The sequence below is a fragment of the Equus caballus genome, chromosome 19 (genome assembly GCF_041296265.1).
Source record: "Equus caballus isolate H_3958 breed thoroughbred chromosome 19, TB-T2T, whole genome shotgun sequence".
NCBI classification, from domain to species: domain Eukaryota; kingdom Metazoa; phylum Chordata; class Mammalia; order Perissodactyla; family Equidae; genus Equus; species Equus caballus.
In genome coordinates, this window is record NC_091702.1 from 46050315 (window position 1) to 46069161 (window position 18847).

An 18847-nucleotide genomic window follows, 5' to 3' on the forward strand; every position below is an offset into this window, starting at 1 on the left:
CTGCTGGTGATGAGTAATGCTTGTGAACAAGCAGGTGATCATTCTGTCCCTCCTTCTCCTTCCCCACTGTCCTCCCCACCACCACCACCACCACCAAACAGGTCATTTGTGAGAGGAACCAAGGCAGCCAATTCTGATATCAGGAAGCAAGTGACCAATGGAATCACGCAGGGGCCAACACTGGACAGCCTGGACACTGCAGCTCAACGCAAGAACTGCTCCAGCACCCAGCGGGGCTCCCCTGCCTGGGCCACAAGTAGCCAGCCTCAGCCCCTGAGGGAATCCAGTCTGGAGCAGGGGGACTCATCTAGAAAGGCCCTGAGAACCCCCATCCAGACTTCCAGTACCATCACCCTGCAGGCCGCAAAAGTCCAGCCAGAACCAAGAGCACCGGTCTCGAGTGCCCTCTCTCCTTCCAGAGAAGAGAGAGAGAGCCCAGCTGTTCCCCCTCCAGCCACCCTCCCCACCAGGCAGTCTGGCCTGGGAAGCCAAGAAGTTGTGAGCAAGGTTGCTACCAGGAAAGTCCCCATGGACAGCTGGAGGGATTCAACATTCCCCAAATTCGAGAGCAAGCCCCAAAGCCAGGAAGTCAGTGAAGATCAAACAGTCAAGTTCAGATGTGAGGGTGAGTAGAACTAATGAAGGTCGCTGGACCCCACAGTGTAGTCCCTGGCTAGCCATCCGTTCCTTCACTGCAGTGTCTGAGCCTCCTGTGTCCACTCATCCCCTTGCACTAGACTCTCATCCTGCCTCCAGGAAGCCACCTTACAGGGGTCTTCCCTCAGGAAGGACTCAGTCTAGTCATGTCCCTTGTTCTGGAGAAGCACCCAACAGTAGCCCATTGTTCATTGATGGATAGAGCATCAACCCTGCACCCTAATTCTTACTACCCTAGAGGGGAAGACCCATTACCACCATCACCTTCACAAAACAAGCTGCAGGGTCTCCTTCTCTTTCGTCCCTTCTGCTGGCTTTGGCTGATCTGGAGACCTGGCTTGTCACCCTTGTATCCCTCATCCCCAAGTACCCTGCCTCTGTCTTGGGATAGTTACTCTTGTGGAGTGGAGGGTTGAGGGGTCTCAAGCTGGAGGGCAACTGCACGCTAGACTGAGCTCTTCCCTCAAGTTCGGGCCCCCCATACCCCACAAGCCCGGTATGCTCTCCGGGCGCCTCACTTCCTTCATCTGGCCCTGTAGTTTCAGGAATCCCAAAACCCGAAGTGACCTGGTTCCTGGAAGGTGCCCCCGTGAGGAGACAAGAAGACACCATTGAGGTTTATGAAGATGGCAGGTCCCATTACCTCTGCCTGCTGAGAGCCCAGGTGAAGGACAGCGGGAGCTACAGCTGCACAGCCTCCAACGTCCGAGGCCAGGTGTCCTGTGGCTGGACACTCCTGGTGAAAAGTGAGTACACCCCTCCGGGTCACCCTGGGTTCTCTGTTGGAGGACCATTCGTGGGGTGCTCATATACCACACAAGTGTCGCCTCCTACAGCCCCCGCCCAGGGTGTACAACCCAACAGAAACGTCATCCCCATCCGCATGCCAAGACCAAAGTCATTGCTCAGGGACAGTGATTCCTGGTCAGGAATTCATGGCAGTATCACCTCAAAATAAGCACGCCCAGGCCCTAGGCCCTACCCAGCTGAGACCTCCCTTTGTAGTTTCCTCAGCTGTCTGAGTGGTGCCATGTCTCCCTTCATGACCAGAGAGCCGAGCGTTCACTAAACATATGCGGTTAGAGTAATGTGAGATGATGTGGTATCCCACATCTTTTATGTTTCTTGTAATGTCTGTTTATAAAAGTTAATGCGTGTTCATTGTGGGGAATTTAAGCAATATATAATCTTATGACTCAGAAATAAACGGTATTTTAATGTTTTTAAAACAAAATCGGCATTCTGCTTTTGTGTACTGCTTTCTATTCTGATTTGCTCATGTTACATAAGTAGGTTACAAAAGTATCTTTCTATACTATTTCTTTCTATATTATTTAATATTACTTGAAAACATTAAAACATTAAAAATGGCCATGTAATATTTCATAGAATAATGCATCTAATTTAGGCCTCCTATTATTATTGAATATTTAGGTTGTTTCCATTGTTTCAGTATGGTAACAAAACTGTGATAAATATCCTTGTACCCATCTGTCTCTATATAAAATTTCCCCCTCACTTTAACTGCTATTTAGGGACCCTAGGCCCATGTCGTACTGTTGAGGAACATATTAAACCACAAGGATAGAGTCAGCAAATTTCAGGCTGTTGGAAAGTCTGTGGGACAAATAACCTTTGCCTATTTTCTTCAACAAATGTACTGGGGCTTTAGGGAGAAGAAAGAAAAAAAAAGAGGAAGATTGACAACAGATGTTATCTCAGGGCCAATCTTCCTTTAAAAAAAAAAAGATATGTAAGTGGCGCCAACAATTGCTATACACGGACCTAGCATGGATCCTGATTGAGATGCCTTAAAAAACTTGCGTGAGAATATGAGGAGAACTTGAGCGTTGATAAGATATTTGGTATAAAGGAACTAGTGCTATTTTTAAGATGCGATGGTGGTCTTGTGGATATTTTTTAAGTCCATATATTTTAGACATATTAATTGAGTTATTCACTGGTGAAGTGATATGGTTTCTGATATTTGCTTCAGAAATAATCCATGTGTGGTGGGAGTTGGTGGGGGTATAAATGAATTGAGATTGGCCATGAGTTGATAATTATTGAAATTGAGAAACAGGTATATGGTGACTCATTATGTTGCTTTCCCTACTTTTGTGTGTGCCTGAAATTTGTCATAATAAACTTTTCAAAAAAGAAGAAAGGAAAAGAAAAGGACTTAGTGGTTCATCCAGATAGTAGAATGCCATGCAGCCTGTACAACAAATGTGGCTGGCCTGTAGACGCCAATGTGAAAGTGTCCAAGATGTTTGTGTGTGCATAAAACATTTCGGGAAGGGTCCACAAGTTGCCTCCAGGGAAGGAAACAATGGATCCATAGGAAGGGGTGGGAGGTAGTCTGACTTTCACTATGTACTGTTGACTCACTTCCTAATTGGGATTTGTCTATGTTCATGCCTTTGCAAGGAATATTATCCATTCTTTTTGGAGGTGGGAGTGCCTACAGGCAGAGTTCACAGGTCCAGGAGCCCAACCAAGCCTTATCATCCAGGCTGTGTGTCAGGGCAGGGGACACACACATGGCATCATGTCCACCAAAGGTTAAAAACGTGCTTTCGTTGGAGTGTTAGCTGTTATTGTTAAATGGAACTGCACACAGAGACTATATGTGCAGAAAGTTGGGGTGAAGGAGAATGTTGGTTCTCAGAGCTACTGCAGAGCTGGGGCAGGGGGATGGGAATTGAGCAGGCCACAGAGCTTGCTGTTCTTACCAAGATCCCACTGTTGGTTTGTTTTTGAATGAATGCTCTGCAGAATGTTGTAAGCCTTTGGTGAATGTCCAGAGTTCTGAAAAAGTTGATCTTGACAATTTTTGCCAGTGTTCTTGTTGCTTGTTTGAGGAGCAGATTTTCAGAAGTCCTTATTCGGCCGTTCCAGAAGTTCTTCTGGACTCTCTTTCTTCTTGGAGACGCTAATTGTTCTAAAACTTCTCCAGATGACTTCACCAAGATGCAAGTCGTGGGATGTGTGTTCTTTTAGCTTCTCCTCAAACCCTGTTTCTCTCTTTTTCCTATCACTGCAGTAAAGCTGTCTGTTTCCCTTACCCAGACTTCTCTTTCCATCCCTTCCCATCTCCACAAAGATGGTATCTAATAATGATTTACTCTCCCATCGTTTCTTCCATCTCTCTCCCACCCCTTATCTAGAGGCCTCTTTTTCCTCCCTACAAGCTTGCTCTGGTCTTCCCTAGGCTGAAGGAGGGAAGAAAATCTTCCTTCTGCTCCACTGCCCCCTCAGCTCCTACTTTCTCTCTCCTCTCTCTTTCACCCCCAAACTTGCTGCAAGTGTAGCCTGTGTGCACAGCTTCCATTTGGTAATACATCTAACACTCCACTGAAGCATGTTCACTGTGCCAGGCTTTGTGCTCAATGCATTACATGTGTTCCATTTCGTTATCCCAATAGTCTTATGAGATAATTATAGTTACACCCATTTTCCAGATGAGAATACTGAGCTGTAGTGAGGTTAAGTGACTTGTCCAAGGTCACATGCCTTGTAAGAGATAGCATATTTCTCACCCATGTTGGTCTGACATGAAAGCCCATATTCTTTTCAGTGACTCCCCAAAGCGTTTCTCTAATGAGGGAATTTGACACTGGCGGGGGAAGGGGTGCAGGTAGCGCCTCCCCACACCTCTCGAGGTTGTCTGTCCTCGCTTCCCTCAGTGTCAGTCCCGTTCAGAGGCACCATCATTCTGACTTGGAGCTGCTGTCCCACTGCCTCCTCTCCCCTTAGGGGCGCTCTGTTCTAGAGGAGGAAGTGTGGGTGCAGAGGCAGAGAGCTGGGCATAAAGCCAGGCTTCTCCAGGAGGTTTGATCATGGGAAATTATTGACTCTGTCTGAAAAATGAGCTAAAGGAAGCAGCCTCATGGCATTGTCACAGTCGCATCTGGAGAAGTACCTGGCACGTGGGAAGCCCTCAGGTACTAGTTTTTGCCCTTAAGTTCCTGCAATATAATATGACTTTCTCCTCATCGCTGTATTGAATAGCTTCTCTTGAAAAGCACAGTGAGATATCTTCTAATCACCAAATCCAGGTACTTCCTCTCAGCTGTCAGCCACCTTGACATTTCTACAGCGTGTTCGGGATGTTGTAGAAGACAGTATCTATCCCTGTTGCTCTTAATTAAGGTCTCCAAACTACAAAATGCTCCCCAATTCACCAATGTGGAAGGCTTCTGGAAAGTTCAGGTTGGTGGTTCTCAACTGGAATGTGCATCAGAATCATGAGGGAATTTAGTAATGCATAGTCCCAGGCCCCCCGCACTTCTGAACTGTTGGCCTAGGGTGGAAAACTAGAACACATGCAAGTCTTTGTCATTTGATTCAGTCCTGGAATTTGGAAAAATAATTATGATCATTCAAGGTTGAAACGTCCTCACCAGGGGCTGTGTGGCCTCTACAAGTAAAAAGATATTCCCAAGACTGTACAGGGTCTGATGGGATGTGCTGAAGAAGCGAGGAGACACTAGACAGTAGAGTGGGACCGAGAAAGGGGGAAGAAGGAGCTCTGGGCATGCTCCAGGACAGCAGCAGTCAAGACTGACAGGAGGGGCCCGAGTCCCCAAGGAGAGGAGGCAGGCCCAGCTCCTGAGAGTGCCCAGACCTAGGGTGTTTTGTGACCGTGAAAAAGCCCCTGCCAGTTACTCTGCCTCAAGCTCCAGACTCTACACCCGTGGTACTGCCTGCTTCCAAGTGTGAAGATGGTACAGGCGTCTGCCTGCGGGCAGTCACCAGAGAGGGCCCGCTGTGGTCTGAGGTGGCCTGTCTGTTCTCTGCTCTCGCAGGGCTGGCCATGATGGAGGTGGCCCCCTCATTCTCCAGTGTCCTGAAGGACTGCACTGTCACCCAGGGCCAGGATTTTGTGCTGCAGTGCTAGGTGCAGGTGACCCCGGTACCCCGAATCACGTGGCTGCTCAATGGTGAGTGCCCGGCCCGAGCCCCCTGCCCCAGCAGCTGACCCTAGCCCCCTGCTCAGCCCCCTGGGCGCTTCAGCCCTGCCTGCATTATCGCTTGGCTTCCTCCATTTATCACTCTGAAACATTTATGCATAAGAAGGAAGTACAGGGTACAAAGAGAGCATGGGACCCAGAGTCCCCTATTGCCTGGCTGGGGACACTGGGCTAGTTACCACTCCACCTGAGCCTTGAGCTCCTTGTCTGTAAGCCAGGAATAATGCCACCTACCGTCCAGGGTGGCAGTTGTGAAAATTAAATTAGATTTTTTATCTAAAACCATTAACGAGGTGCTTAGCACATAGGTACACAAGCAATTTAGTTCCTTTTTTTATGGCCAGGCTCATAGGAGGCCCTCAGTAGATATTTGCTGAGTCAATAAATGAACAAATAAACTAACAAATTAATGAACCACACCAGAAGTTGCTCAGGGGACCCTGCCTTTTATTTAGTGGCAGGTGGTTTGGGAGTTCATAGACCAGTAATTCCTTTTAATGTTGTAGTCCTATAGAGACATGCCAACCCTTTTTGGTTTTTTTTTCTTTTGCCAAGTAGAGTCCTTTGAAAAAATTAATTATCGTATATTATCAGCTTTCTCTTTTTAAAAAAGCCTTTAAATTCCAAAAGGATGGGCAAACTCTAATTTTAGGACTGAGAGCAGTCCGTAAACTTGATGAAATTGAGCAGGGTCTATTTCATGGATCCACAGGGAGGATGAAGGAGCACCTGCCAGGAGTCGGGAGACAAGGGTACTCGTCCTTCCCTGCCATCGAGTGGTCAGGTGACCTTGGACACTCCACTTTACCTCTCTGGGCACTGGTTCTTTACTGGTGAGGAGATGGGCAGGAACAGAAGGTTTGGGGTCACGGCCAGCTCTCACCACTGGTAGAATAGGTTTCTTAGGGAGCAGCGACGCTGTCACCTATGCACCACGTAGCGCCATTTGTTTCTGCGCCACTGGCGCATTTATTGTGAACCTTCCTTGTTGGTATAGTTTACTTAGGCTTTTCTAGAAATTCTCTTTAGTCAGTGAGAGAAGGTGCCATGGAGTCTTCCTGTGTGTCATCTTCTTGGGTAAACGAGAAAATTGAGATCTCCTTCCCTCTGCCCCTCACTAAGAACAGAGCCTTTTTCGGACCTCATGACTGACCACCCAGCCTTCTTTCAGCTGAAACAGAACAAGGACGTTAAGGACTAGTAATGGATCTGAGTAAGAGAGTTTCATCTCCCTCTGGCTCAGAGTCCAGACCAGGGGTCAACACACATTTTCTATAAAGGACCAGATAGTAAGTATTTTCAGCTTTGCAGGCCATACAGTCTCTGTCACAACTACTCAAGTCTGCTGTTGTGGCATAAAAGCAGCCAGAGACAGTCGTTAAATGAATATGTGTGGCTGTGTTGCCATAAAACTTTATTTATGGACACTGAAATGGAAATTTCATACAATTTTCACACGCCATGAAACATTCTTCCTCTGATTTTTTCCAATCATTTAAAATATGTAAAAGCTATTATTGGCTTTCAAGCCGTACGGAAGCAGGCTGCAGGCCACGTTTGGTCCACTATCTGTGGTTTGTGGACCCCTGGCCTACAGCACTGGCGATAGTGAAAAGCAACCCAACCTTCTTCTTAGTGAACCTTGGCATTTCCACACTCTTCCCACTAGAGGGCGATCGTGCTCAGGTTGGGTTCTCGGCCACCCACTCAGGTCCAACCCAATCTTGGAGCTGGGAGAGTTCTGTCTCCCAATTCTGAATGCCCTGAGCCGACAGCTCCTTTCTGGGGCCATCATTCCATCCCATACTTGTGGGGCCAAAATGAGTTATGCTCCAGTGAAAGGAGAGCTCTCAAACAGCTCCTCTGTGCATTATTGACAGCAGAAGCACTTTGATGGCATTCATGGAGTGTACTGGTATTCTCAAGGAAGAGCGGTTTTAGGGTGTCATTTTCACAAAAAATAAAAACAAAGATGATGTTCAGTCCTCTCTGTAGCAGGATCCGGCCCCTGCCTTTCCCGGCCCCCAGCCCCACTTTTGTGAAGTTCGGTAGGTCGGGCAGCATCTCTTCCCTCTGACGCTCCAGCATGCTTGTCAGGCTCTGCAGACAGTCCTGGAGACATGAGGTGTAGCTATGTGCAGAAGGAAACATTTCATGGCAGGGAGAGGACTTCTCTCTGCACTGGCTCCCTCCCTGTCTGCCCACCCCCAATTTTATGAGGTGCAAACCAGAACCCTGGGGCCTGACAAGGGAAGAAACTGACAGTTGCTCCCTGTACGGTGAATGGACACATTCCTGTTGGAAGGCCAGAATCTTCAGTAATGAGATTTTTTTTTTCCCCTGGAAGTGAAAGCTCACATCCTGGAATGATAAATTCCTGGGAATATATAGAATTGAGGAAACCATGGAAGTTCATAGCATGCACTTCTGTCTCCGTGCAAGACTTTATGTGACCTGAATAATAAAGGGCCTCTCATGGAGGGGACTCTAGGAAGAAGAGGCCAGAGTTGTTTTTAGTTCCCCATATTTATCTTCTCTGTGACCCTAAAATGCACCTAACTGTACGGAAGAAATGCACCTAATTGCAGCGTGAGGTTGAAGTCATAGAATTGCTTTCTGATAAATATTTGCAATGGGAGATGGAATTCTTGTTTCTGGAGACATCTGAAAGGAGCCAGGAACCTCGTGTTCAGTCCGGGCGAGGCCTCCTCTGCCTGGGGCTGGGCTATGGGCCAGATGATCCTGTAAGATTCTTTCCAGGCTCAGAATTCTGTGAAGTCCAGGATGTGCATTTGGGAACTGTTTATTTAAACAGAATGCACAGAACTATGTGCCTTTCCCTCCTGCAGTCTGAATGCCTCCAGAATCTCTCCCCACAGTCCTTCCAGCCTCAGTCTTACTCCTCCACCCCACACAGCCACTCCCTCTCCTTCATCTTCCTAGAACCTGCCTCTTTCTCCACCCCAAGCCTCTGTCCAGCTGACCGGGGGTGAGCCTGACACGCCATTAGCCCTCAGTGGATCTGAGCGAGCGTGGCGAGCATCAGTGTCATGACAACAGCTGCCCCACTGAGGACAGGGCTCACGTGCCCACCACTGAGTGCTCCCTGGCCTGAGCCTTCCTGTGCTTCCCTCCACAGAGCAGCCCATCCGGTATGCTCACTCCACCTGCGAGGCTGGCATGGCTGAGCTCCGCATCCAGGATGCCCTGCTGGAGGACCACGGCACCTACACCTGTCTGGCAGAGAATGCCTGGGGGTGGGTGTCCTGTAGCGCCCAGGTCACTGTCCATGGTAGGAGGCTCTGGGCTCTCCCTAGAAGCTGCTTTCCTGCAGGCACATCTGCTATGGAGAAAGAGCACTGTGCCTGAAGGCAGGCAGGTGGAGAAGATGCCTCTGGGAGTTCACAGTGACAGGGGTCTACTGTGGGAGATGGCCATGCAAAGGCCAGTTCCCCCCTCTCCCCACCAGGGCTGAAGGAAGATGTAGGGGAAAGAGGCAAGAGCTTCATTGTCTCAAGAAGCTGCAGTCTGGTAGGAAGAAAACCATTCACAATGAAAGATGACCTAGGAGGAGTATTCACATAGCCCCAGGACTTAGGGGTCTCACAGATGAGCCTTCACATGCTGGGGACCACTCGGTATCAGTGTGCTGGTCCTGAAGCTTCTAGAGGGTCACAGGTTATCCCCCTCTTCCTTCTACCCCTGCTCCTTCCTACCATCCCAGGCTTGTTTTTATACATCATCAGCCTGGTGTCCGGTAATCTGATTGTCATGGTCATCCATTGATCCGCGTCAAGGGCTTAGTCTCAGGAAGTCCCTGGGGAGCCACAGGCCTCAAGACAGAGCTGTCTGGGCTGTGGTATTAGCGGGCTTGCTGACAGTGCCCGAGGAAGTGCTTCTTGGGTCCAGGGCGATCAGGTAAGCCTGATCCCCACCCTTGGCCCCGGCCTGGCCCTCAGGTCCTGTGTGTGGCTGGCACCTGGGTGCTGAGACCCGGGGCCACTGTGCTCTGCTTTCCCAGCAGACTGTCACTCTGTCCCCCAGGGCTCAGGCCTCTTGGGGAGGCTCTCCCTGTAACGTGAGCGGCTGCCTTCCGGGAGGCCATAGATGTTTCACTGAAAAGGACAAGGGAGAAATCATGTGCCAGTTACTATGTTAAATACTTTCAGCTCACCTGTATTTTCTCATTTAGACTTCAGCAACCCTGGGTGGGGGAGCTGTTCACCCAATTTTACACGGAAGGGTCTGCATGTCTCAAAAAGTTAACATAACTTGCCTAAGCGCAGCAAGCTAGTAAGTCAGGCTGGCCTTCCAAACCCAGATCCTCGTGACTCTAAGCTTGTGCTCATTCCCATCCCCTGCCCTGTTCCAGAGTGTGCGTCCGCTGGCCCAGAGGGGCAGGCTGGCCCCCGTGGGCCGGGCAATGTCGCCCTTATGATAAGGAACTGGCACAGACGGAGGATGTGGCCGAGGCTGACTCCATGATCTCTTTGTCTAGTGGGTGCACGCTCCCTGGCCTCCTCGATTTCTCTGGAGTGCCTGGCATGGAGTAGTCACCCAGGAACTGGCCTCCGCTTCCTTCCAGGAAGCCCTCCACGCTGGGGTGGGAGCCTGACTGTGGCCACCAGGAGCTTGTCAGCCAGCACTCTGGTTTACACATTCATCCCCTCCATCCTCAGGTCTCATTTCATGGCTCCTTGAGGGGCCTCGGGAAATTGTGGTAACGAGATCCAAGAGGTGGTGAGCAGATCTGAGCCTTGTGCCCTTGGACCAGGGAAGCAGCTCTCACCCTCCCACCAGGGGGCTCTCCTTGGCGGTCTGTGTGGCCCACCCTAAGGACTAGTAACAGGCAGAGAGAGCCACAATGATGCGTGGTGGGTCTGTTGTCCAAGACTCCCCCTCGCGAGCTTCAGCCGGCTGCCGGCAATCCAGTGCCTGGCCGGATTGTCTGTGTATAGATTGGATTAGAGAGACCCAGCTGAGCTAATAGTCCCACCAGCGGTGGGGGTCCCTAGGTGAAGGATCCAGAAGACTTTGGGGGCCACCCTCCTGGCCCCGGGGTCTGTGGGAGGGCGGGGCCTGGGTGATTGCCGATGGAGTGCATTGTAAGGCAGAAGCAGAGAGGTGCTGGCAAGAACGCTGCCAGAGCCGTTTGGATTTCTCAGAGAACAGCCCTGCGTGGGGACAGCCCCCTCCCAGGGTGGAGATTGACTGGCCTGCCTCAGAGGCTCAGATACCATAAATGGTGAAGGAGGCCGAGAGAGGCGCCACGTGCTCAGGCGGCAGCCCTGGGGCTGTCTGCCCGGGATTGGGGCCGGCTGAGCCTGGCACGGGGACACCCCTGGCTCCCGGCCCTGAGGCGCCTGCGAGGCTCGAGTCCACCATCATCAGCTGTGGAGTTTTTCTTACTTTATTGGCAGCTCCTTTGGCTCCAGGTCTCTGGGGCAGCGTGGGGGTGGGAGATGACTGCAGCAGGGCCTTGGGCCCCGCGGTGCCAGCCACGGCTCCGGCCTTTCCCGTAGCTGCCCAGGCCTGGCCTTTCTTCTCGCCACAGTGTGGCACCAGCCTCGCGGGAGCGGGATGGGGAGCTGACCACCCAGGTGTGACTCCTGCTCCACTGCTCATAGCCCTGCGACCCGGGCTGCTCTTCCGTCTCCAGGCCTCATCTTCCTCCTCTGTGAGATGGGGACACTGGTAGTCACCCCCAGACTGTGAGGATTAAATTAATGAAAACACATGATGTCCTCAGAACCTAGGAAGCGCTCTGTAAGGATGTGCTGTTACGACGATTGTCCAGCACAGCCCCGACCTTCAAACAAGATAAAATAGTTCAAAATGCCAAGTGTAAGGAGTGGTCTTAGCAAAGGATCAACTTTGCATACAGTGGGTGGCCGTTAGTCTGTCTGTCTGTTTTTGGTAAGGGGAAGAGAGAATCAGAATCAGAGAAGGGAGGTGTTGGCCCAGCTGCTGAAGCCATAGCCTGGAGCACCCCATTGTGGGGGCTCTGGCCACAAGGGGGCGCCATTCAGCAACGCATCTCCCTCCCGTTGTTGGGTTTCCAGGCGGGGAGGTGTCTAAGGGCAGGTCTCCTGGAGGCGAGCTCAGAGTTGAGCAGATGCTTTCCTGAAGGCCAGACAAGGGGACTCGTCCTCACTTCTTTAGCCTTTTGCCAAGGTTTTGTAATTATCCAGAAATTGCTGGCCCAGCACTCTGACATGGTTTCTGCAGCCATTTTCCCCTGCTTTCTCTGCCTCCTCTCCTCTAAACCCCTTCCTCCAAAAACCCAGCTAACTTTCTCCCACAGATGTCACTTCCTCTGGGAAGCCTTCCCTGATCACCCCAGAATGAGTTCTTTTACCAGCCTGTACTTCCTTTAGCGGTGTGTTTATTTATCAACATGTCTTTACTGAGTACCTACTCTGTGCCAGGCATTGTTCTGGGGAAGCTGCGGTGATTGGGGTAGACAAGCTCAGCCTTCATGGCAATTAAGTCCGGGTGGGGAGATGGGCGATATCAACACCTGGTTTAATCACATACTGACAAGTGCTGCTAAGAAAATGAGAGTAGAGAAGGAGGGAAGGGATCCTTTTTCAGCTGGGTGATAAAGGAAGCCTCTACTAGGAGGTGAATTTTGAGCAGAGACTTCAGTAACCCGGAGAAAGGGTGCTCCAAGCAGGTGGTCCAGCAAGTACAAAGGCCCTGAGTCGGGAACAAGGTCAGCCTATTCAAGCAAGCCGGCCAGTGTGGCTGCAGCAAAGTGAGTGGGTATCCCAGTGGCAAAGGATGAGTTTAGAGAGAGGCCAGGGTAAGTCATGCAGGTCCTCTAGGGTAAGGAGAAAGCATTTTATTCTTTTTTTTTTTTTTGAGGAAGATTAGCCCTGAGCTAACATCTGCTGCCAATCCTCCTCTTTTTGCTGAGGAAGACTGGCCCTGAGCTAACATCCGTGCCCATCTTCCTCTACTTTATATGTGGGACCCCTACCACAGCATGGCATGCCAAGCGGTGCCATGTCCACACCCAGGATCCGAACCGGCAAACCCGGGGCCACCGAAGTGGAATGTGCGCACTTAACTGCTGCGCCACCAGGCCGACCCCTATTCTAACTGTGAATTTTCACTTTAATTGCTTGTTTAATTGTCTTCCCTGCCAGACTGTAAGCTCCCTCTAGGTAGGACCTTGTCTTATTCATTGTTGCATGTGGAACAGGGCCTGCCAGGAGCATGTGTTCAGTGAGTGAATGAAAGAGCACACAGACGTGGGTGAGCCTCCCCCAGTGCAGGGGGCACTCCCTCCACCTCCTCACTTGCCCTGGGGCTCAGTGCTCACTGGAGTGTGTAGGAAAGCCACAAACCAGCTCTCAAGAGTCCCTCACCAAATACTCCTTTCCTCCCCCTACTCTAGAAGAAAAATCCCCAATAGTTAACCAGGCGGTGAAAACGTTCCCTCCAAACCCAGGACGGAGCCCAAAGAAAGGATGGTGAATCTGGATTCCTGCAGAATGCAGGAAGACCTGAAGGAGAAAAACTATTTCAGTTTATTTGGACTAAGTCACTGGTGGGGGGCTTCCTTAGGCTAGAATATTTTAATTTATTTCCCCCTGGAGTATCTTTGTCAAGGGTAAAATTCTTAAGTGACTGGATTTATTAACCTGCTAATTGTACCCGTTTTGACATAGTTTCAGCCTAATGGTTTGTTTATTTATCTGAAGGTCTGCTGGGCCTGTTAAAGTCATCTAAGGACATAAAATGCGGGTATGTTAGAAAAAAAATAACCTGATCTCTAGAAAAATGTGAAACTTAATGAGCATCTTTATTAGGGTTTTGATGTTTTGATGAAGACCTCCTAATGAAAATAGCAGTCACCAGCAAGTCAGCCCTTCACAATGACAGTGGCAGTAGAAGCCCAGGTTTTCAGATTCATTATGGACCCTCCGTGGGGCAGCTTCGAGATCCGACAGCTTCCCATCATTTTAATGGAAGACACGGACTGCCGCCTCCTCTCTCCTAAATTATGCTCAGGAACTTTGGCCACAATATAATCTGTCCAGTTGGTATCAGGTATGGACCTGTCCTCCATGAGTTTGAAAGCACTGAAAACATTTTTAATATGTATATTAGCTAAAGAGAAATTTACTGAAGGAGAAGGATGAAAGGTTTACCTTGTCTATTTTTTAATTTGTTAAGAACCTTAGTCCACCCCAAACATGTGTCCAAAAGTCTTTTAAATTCTAAGAAGGCAAGCAGTTAAATGTTAAATTATTTTATAACCAATATTTTAGTTTTATATAGGTTGAATACAACAGAATTTGGACATGTGGGTCTTTCGTGTCACAGAAGGACTTCTGAGTATATATGGTCCATTTGTGTCTGTGTCATAGAACTGGAGCCTCATTTTACTATTGGACAGTCAGAGATTTATACCTGTCTACTTCTGCAGCCCATCGTAGGTCATGTCTACCTACGATGTCTACCTTACTTGCTTGGAGTCCATGGTCAAGGATGCAATCCAGAATTACAGCTGTGTGCCCCTCATGCCCAGTGTGCTCTGCGCTGTGGCATGTGGTTTCCTGGCACTCTGGGGAGGGAGCATGGGTGGTTTCAATGCTGTACCTTTACGTTCAGAGTTTAGCTATAGCTCTGGAGGCCGTAGGAAGGCTGTGGTTGCAGTGATCCCAGCTTCCTGTCCAGCAGCCCTGTCATTACCAGCTAGAGACCAATACATCATGGGCATTCATGCATTGTTGTTTCCTTTCATTCTTTTCCTTTGTCGACGAAAATAATCCATAACCAGTCTATAAATGAAAATTTGGGTGAGTTTATTCTGAGCTGAAATCTGGGGGCCTTTCTTCCCACAGGAAGAAAGGGCACTGAAGAAGTGGGGTGCACAGAGTGGTTATATACCCCCAAACAGGGTGTTTCACATATGATTGAAATGTCCCTCCCACAATAGTCACAAGATTGCCCTGTGGGCACGGCACTTGATGGACACAGCAGGTTGTGGGTCTGCTATCTTGGTGGGCATAGCAGGAGGCAAGTCTATTGTCTCGAGCTGGGAGGTCACAGAAGAGCACAGCAATCAGTTTCTAGCCTAAGGAAAGATGCTTAATCCTTAAGGAGATGCCAACGTTGGGAGGGGCAGGGAAGTTGCACCTTTATCTCAAGGGCCTTTGTTCTTGCCTGTAGGGAAAGTCTAAAGCAGATATACAATGCATGCTCAACAGCCACGGTCAGGCCCTTTGGGAAAGACAAGGTCAGGCCGAATTAGCTTTATACCAAATGGCTTCCTCATATTCTCCAATATATCCTATTGCTTGCCATTTTTATTTGTCACCTTGCACACTTCTCTTCCCATTTGCCTATGTTCTGGAGAAGTCAGTGGGGGGAAGGAAAACCAAAAGAGAACAAGGCTATAGGGGAAAGAATCTCTTTTTATGCCACGGAAGTAGATATTTTGCTGACTCTCCTGGTAGGTTTATTGGTTAGGAGACAGAATTTTGTTGGAAGAGAATTCCAGTACCTCCCTGGGAGTTTACACCTCTCATAAATGGCCTGCAATTGAGAAGGGGCTCGGCTTCCCCTCGGCTGGGTAAGGTAACCGTCCTTGGAGGAGTCCTCTAGAGTCAACGGTCCCGGAATTTAGGGGAAGGAGGAGGCTGGTCTGTGATCCCTGAACCATGCCGGACTTTGAGCACCAAATAAAGGAAGAAGGAAGGGTTGTGTTTCCAGAAGTCCCCTTCAGTTGGTGATTTACTGAATTTCCATAGGGTCACAGTGAATCAGATTTGCTGTCAGAATGCTATTTTGTATCATAATGACTAAGGAAAACAGCCCAGGTTCAAAGCTTAAGAAAAATCCTCAGTAGATCCAAGATAAGGCAATCATTTCCCTCCCCCCAGCCATGCATTTTCAGGAGATCTGTGTGTCTTCCTCTGAGGAGTGTTGCTGGAGGTGATGGTAGGAAGCAGGGGAGGGCCATTCCACGTCTGTTTTCATTTGGTGACCACCCGTGAATCCAAGGATGTTCTTAAGTTGCTGACAGACCGGGGCTAGAGCTCTGAGAATGGGACTCAGTAAATGGCAGTGACAGCAGCAGTGGCGTCCCTCCACAGAGGAGAGCCCAGCGAGCTCCTTAGATGGTCGAGTGTTTCGTACCAACATTCTGGCTCTGTTTTATATTTCTGCGTCATCTGTTTAAACACTTTAAATGTAACATTCCACAGTTTTTTGTTTTCATCTGAAACAAGATTTGAATGAGCTGGGAGCGTGCAGAGGGCAGTTTTCAAGGAAAAGTACTCAACACGTAAACGTGTGCATTTAATGCACTTCGGATCCATAAATGTGGGGCTTCAGAGAGGAGCGAGTTGGCTAGTAAAAGTAGACTAAACGCTTCTTGCAGAAAAGGCCTCCAAGGAAACAATTCAGAATTGTTTTTCCTGCTAAATCCGTAGAAAGGAAATGAAGGTGTAGGAAGGAAAGAGCAGGAGAATTGTAGTGGAGAGGGAGAATGAGCTCGCCGCAAGCCGCTGGCCAAAGGCTGGAGGAGCCTTGATTTCAAGACCAAGAGAAGCTAATGGCCTGTTCGCGTCTCCAGGTTTGAGGAACAGGTTATGCAGGTTATTGTGTAAGAATTAATGAGAAAGGTAACAAATTGTACCTGCTACGGTGGGTATTTAACTCTTTCTCCAGATAAGAGCTTTTCAAAATAAAATACTGGGTTAATACCAATTCGTATGAGTGTTTTTAAACTAAAACCACTATCACTGAGTGTTTTTAATGAGGAACGTTGTTTTGATGGAAAAAAATCTAACCAGTTAGAAAGCTGGTTTGTTTTATTTCATTCCCATAACAACTCCACTTTCCACTTTTGAATTAACTCCACTTTACAGATGAAGAAAACCAGCAGTCAGAGGTGAAGTCAGCTGCCCACACAGTGTAGCTAACAGGAGCAGCCATGTGCTTTCTACTCTGCTGCTCAGGGGCCCTGAGAAGTCGTCTGTTTGATGCTCAAGAGCGAGAATTTAATGTCTCAGTGCATGGCTAGGGACTGCCTTCAAAAACAGTTTCTGATGAGTCAAAACAGAGCAAAATGGCCAAGGAGGAAAAACTGGAAGGGTCACTAGGGTCAGAAAGTGATGTCTCTCCCTCTCTCTCTTCACCCCTTCCCTCCATCCCTCACCCACAATCCTTCTCTCTTCTCCCCATTCTCTTCTCTCTTCTTTCCTTTCTCCTCATTTCCCTTTCTCGAGTCTTGTCGACAGCTTCAGTCTCTGTGGCATCATGTTTACTTGTCAATAACCTGCTGGCAAGTATTCTTAATCTCTGTTCCTGTCTTCCCCGTAGGGGGACAGGCTGGTCCTTTTCCTCTCGCTCACAGTGGAACAGTGCACCCGGTGGCTAGCTGCTCAGTTTAACGATGGAGCAAGTCAGGGAGGGAATGGAGAGTCATCGGCTGATTGACCAAGTGCCAGAGCCACAGATCAGTTCACCTTAAATCTTTAATCCTAGGCCAGTAAATCAAGGAGACTGGCTCTTCCTTGATTCCAGAGAGAAGGCCCTCTCTGGGCTTGACCTCAGCAGAGCAGCAGGAAGCACAGCTGGGAAAACCTGGGGTATATTTAGTCTGGCCCCATCTGAGCTCGGTAGTAAGTCTGTCACTGGGTCCCAGGGACCCCTCCCTTGCTATTTGTGTGCCGCGGCCAGTGCTTGCTCTTCCCAAAGGAAGAAGGGTCAGGTTCCCTGAGGCGCCATTGCCAATGCGGGCCTCTTGCCTCAGACCCTGGCCCACCTGCCCCTGCCTCAGACCACAACTGTGCCAGATGACGCCTGAAGCACAACCCCAGAAAAGCACATCTCCAGGGTAACTGGGAACTCTGGGCGTGAACACAGTGACAGAAAGCTCCCAGTGGAATCTCAGGACTGGCCTTTGTCCTCAGGACAGCAGAGGGAGAGCATCCAGACCAGGACCCTGCTGGCCATGTCAGCCCCAGGGTCTTCGGACAGGCCAGCTTCCTTCTCTGAGCCTCAGCTCCCTCCGCTGTAAGATGGGGACACGATCTGCCCTACGTCAGAGGATGCTGAGGTTAACACTGACTTGAGCTGGAGCTGCGAACGCCTTTGGGATCATGAAGTGCTGAACTTTGTAAGGAATTGTTACAATGTTGTCTCACTGGCAGCTGTTGATGTCCTTTCAGATCTCCGCCTGCTGAAATGTGAATGTCCCGGTTTGGGGGACTTTTCTTATTGTAGTTTTTGTCAGATTGAGTTTGCCCAGCCGAAAAAGTCAGTTGGGTTAGGAAAGGCACAGAATATTTATTTTTATACTTATTACATGCCAGATAATGTTCTAGCTGTTTTACATAATTTCTTTTAATCATCTAAAAACGCTACAGTATTTATCACGTTACGCTAATGATGTAAGCATTACACTTATCAATATTGTATCATCATCCATCATTGATGTTAACTGTATTATCATCCATTTGGGGGAGAGAACACTGAGGCTTAGCTTGGGGAACTTGCTTGAGATCATGCAGCTAGAGCTGTGAGTTCAGAGGGCCAGTTTCGTCTGTCACTTCTCAGTTTATGAGTCTACACGAGACTGAGCACAAACGGAGGCATGGTCTATGGGCCACAGATGAGCCGGAATCATTTATTTGGCTTTGGAATTAAGTGAAATACACACACCTTGCCCTTTTCACCTGGCTTGCCCCTGCTCTGATTTAGCTTTCCCCCCTTGTCAAGGACCTAGGATGTGGATCAGCAGATAATGCATTTGTCCTCATGGAGAGTTCACCCTGGGCACCACTGGAGACAGTCTCCAGGACATCCTGGCCTTGCCGTCAGAAGGCCTGGGTGTGAGCTCTAGGTCTGCTTGTAACTGGCTCTGTGACCTTGGGCAAGTCACTTCCCCTGGGCATGTCCTGGCCTCTCTATCAGTAACGTGGGGTGGTGGGGTTGGGACTCAGGTTTCGGGGTTCTAGTTCGGGTGGCTTTTCTCAGACTGCCTAAAGGAAGCTCCTTGCCCCCAAATTGAGATCCTCACCAGCTCCTTATCCCAGTGCAGAGTGTGTTTGTAGGGAGGGTTGGTTGGTTTTCTTACCCCATGAAGAATTTGGGGCTGTTGAATGCTGGGGATGATTCAGCCATTCACCAGCCTGGATTCACAGTCCCTCTAGTCCCGGTGACCCCAAACTGCAGGTCTGAGAACAGGTTCA

The 18847-nt window shown here is 49.3% G+C and overlaps 1 protein-coding gene across 14 annotated transcripts in view; it reads left to right on the plus strand.

Annotated features, from left to right (window-relative positions):
* The window catches only part of MYLK (myosin light chain kinase), a 258811-nt gene that overhangs the window by 144324 nt on the left and 95640 nt on the right, over window positions 1-18847 (plus strand). For all 14 annotated transcript variants that reach the window (XM_023623637.2, XM_070243688.1, XM_070243691.1 and 11 more), the window contains 2 exons: window positions 102-625; window positions 1197-1403. In XM_023623637.2, the coding sequence (XP_023479405.2) occupies window positions 102-625; window positions 1197-1403 (731 nt within the window). The remainder of the gene's footprint in view (window positions 1-101; window positions 626-1196; window positions 1404-18847) is intronic.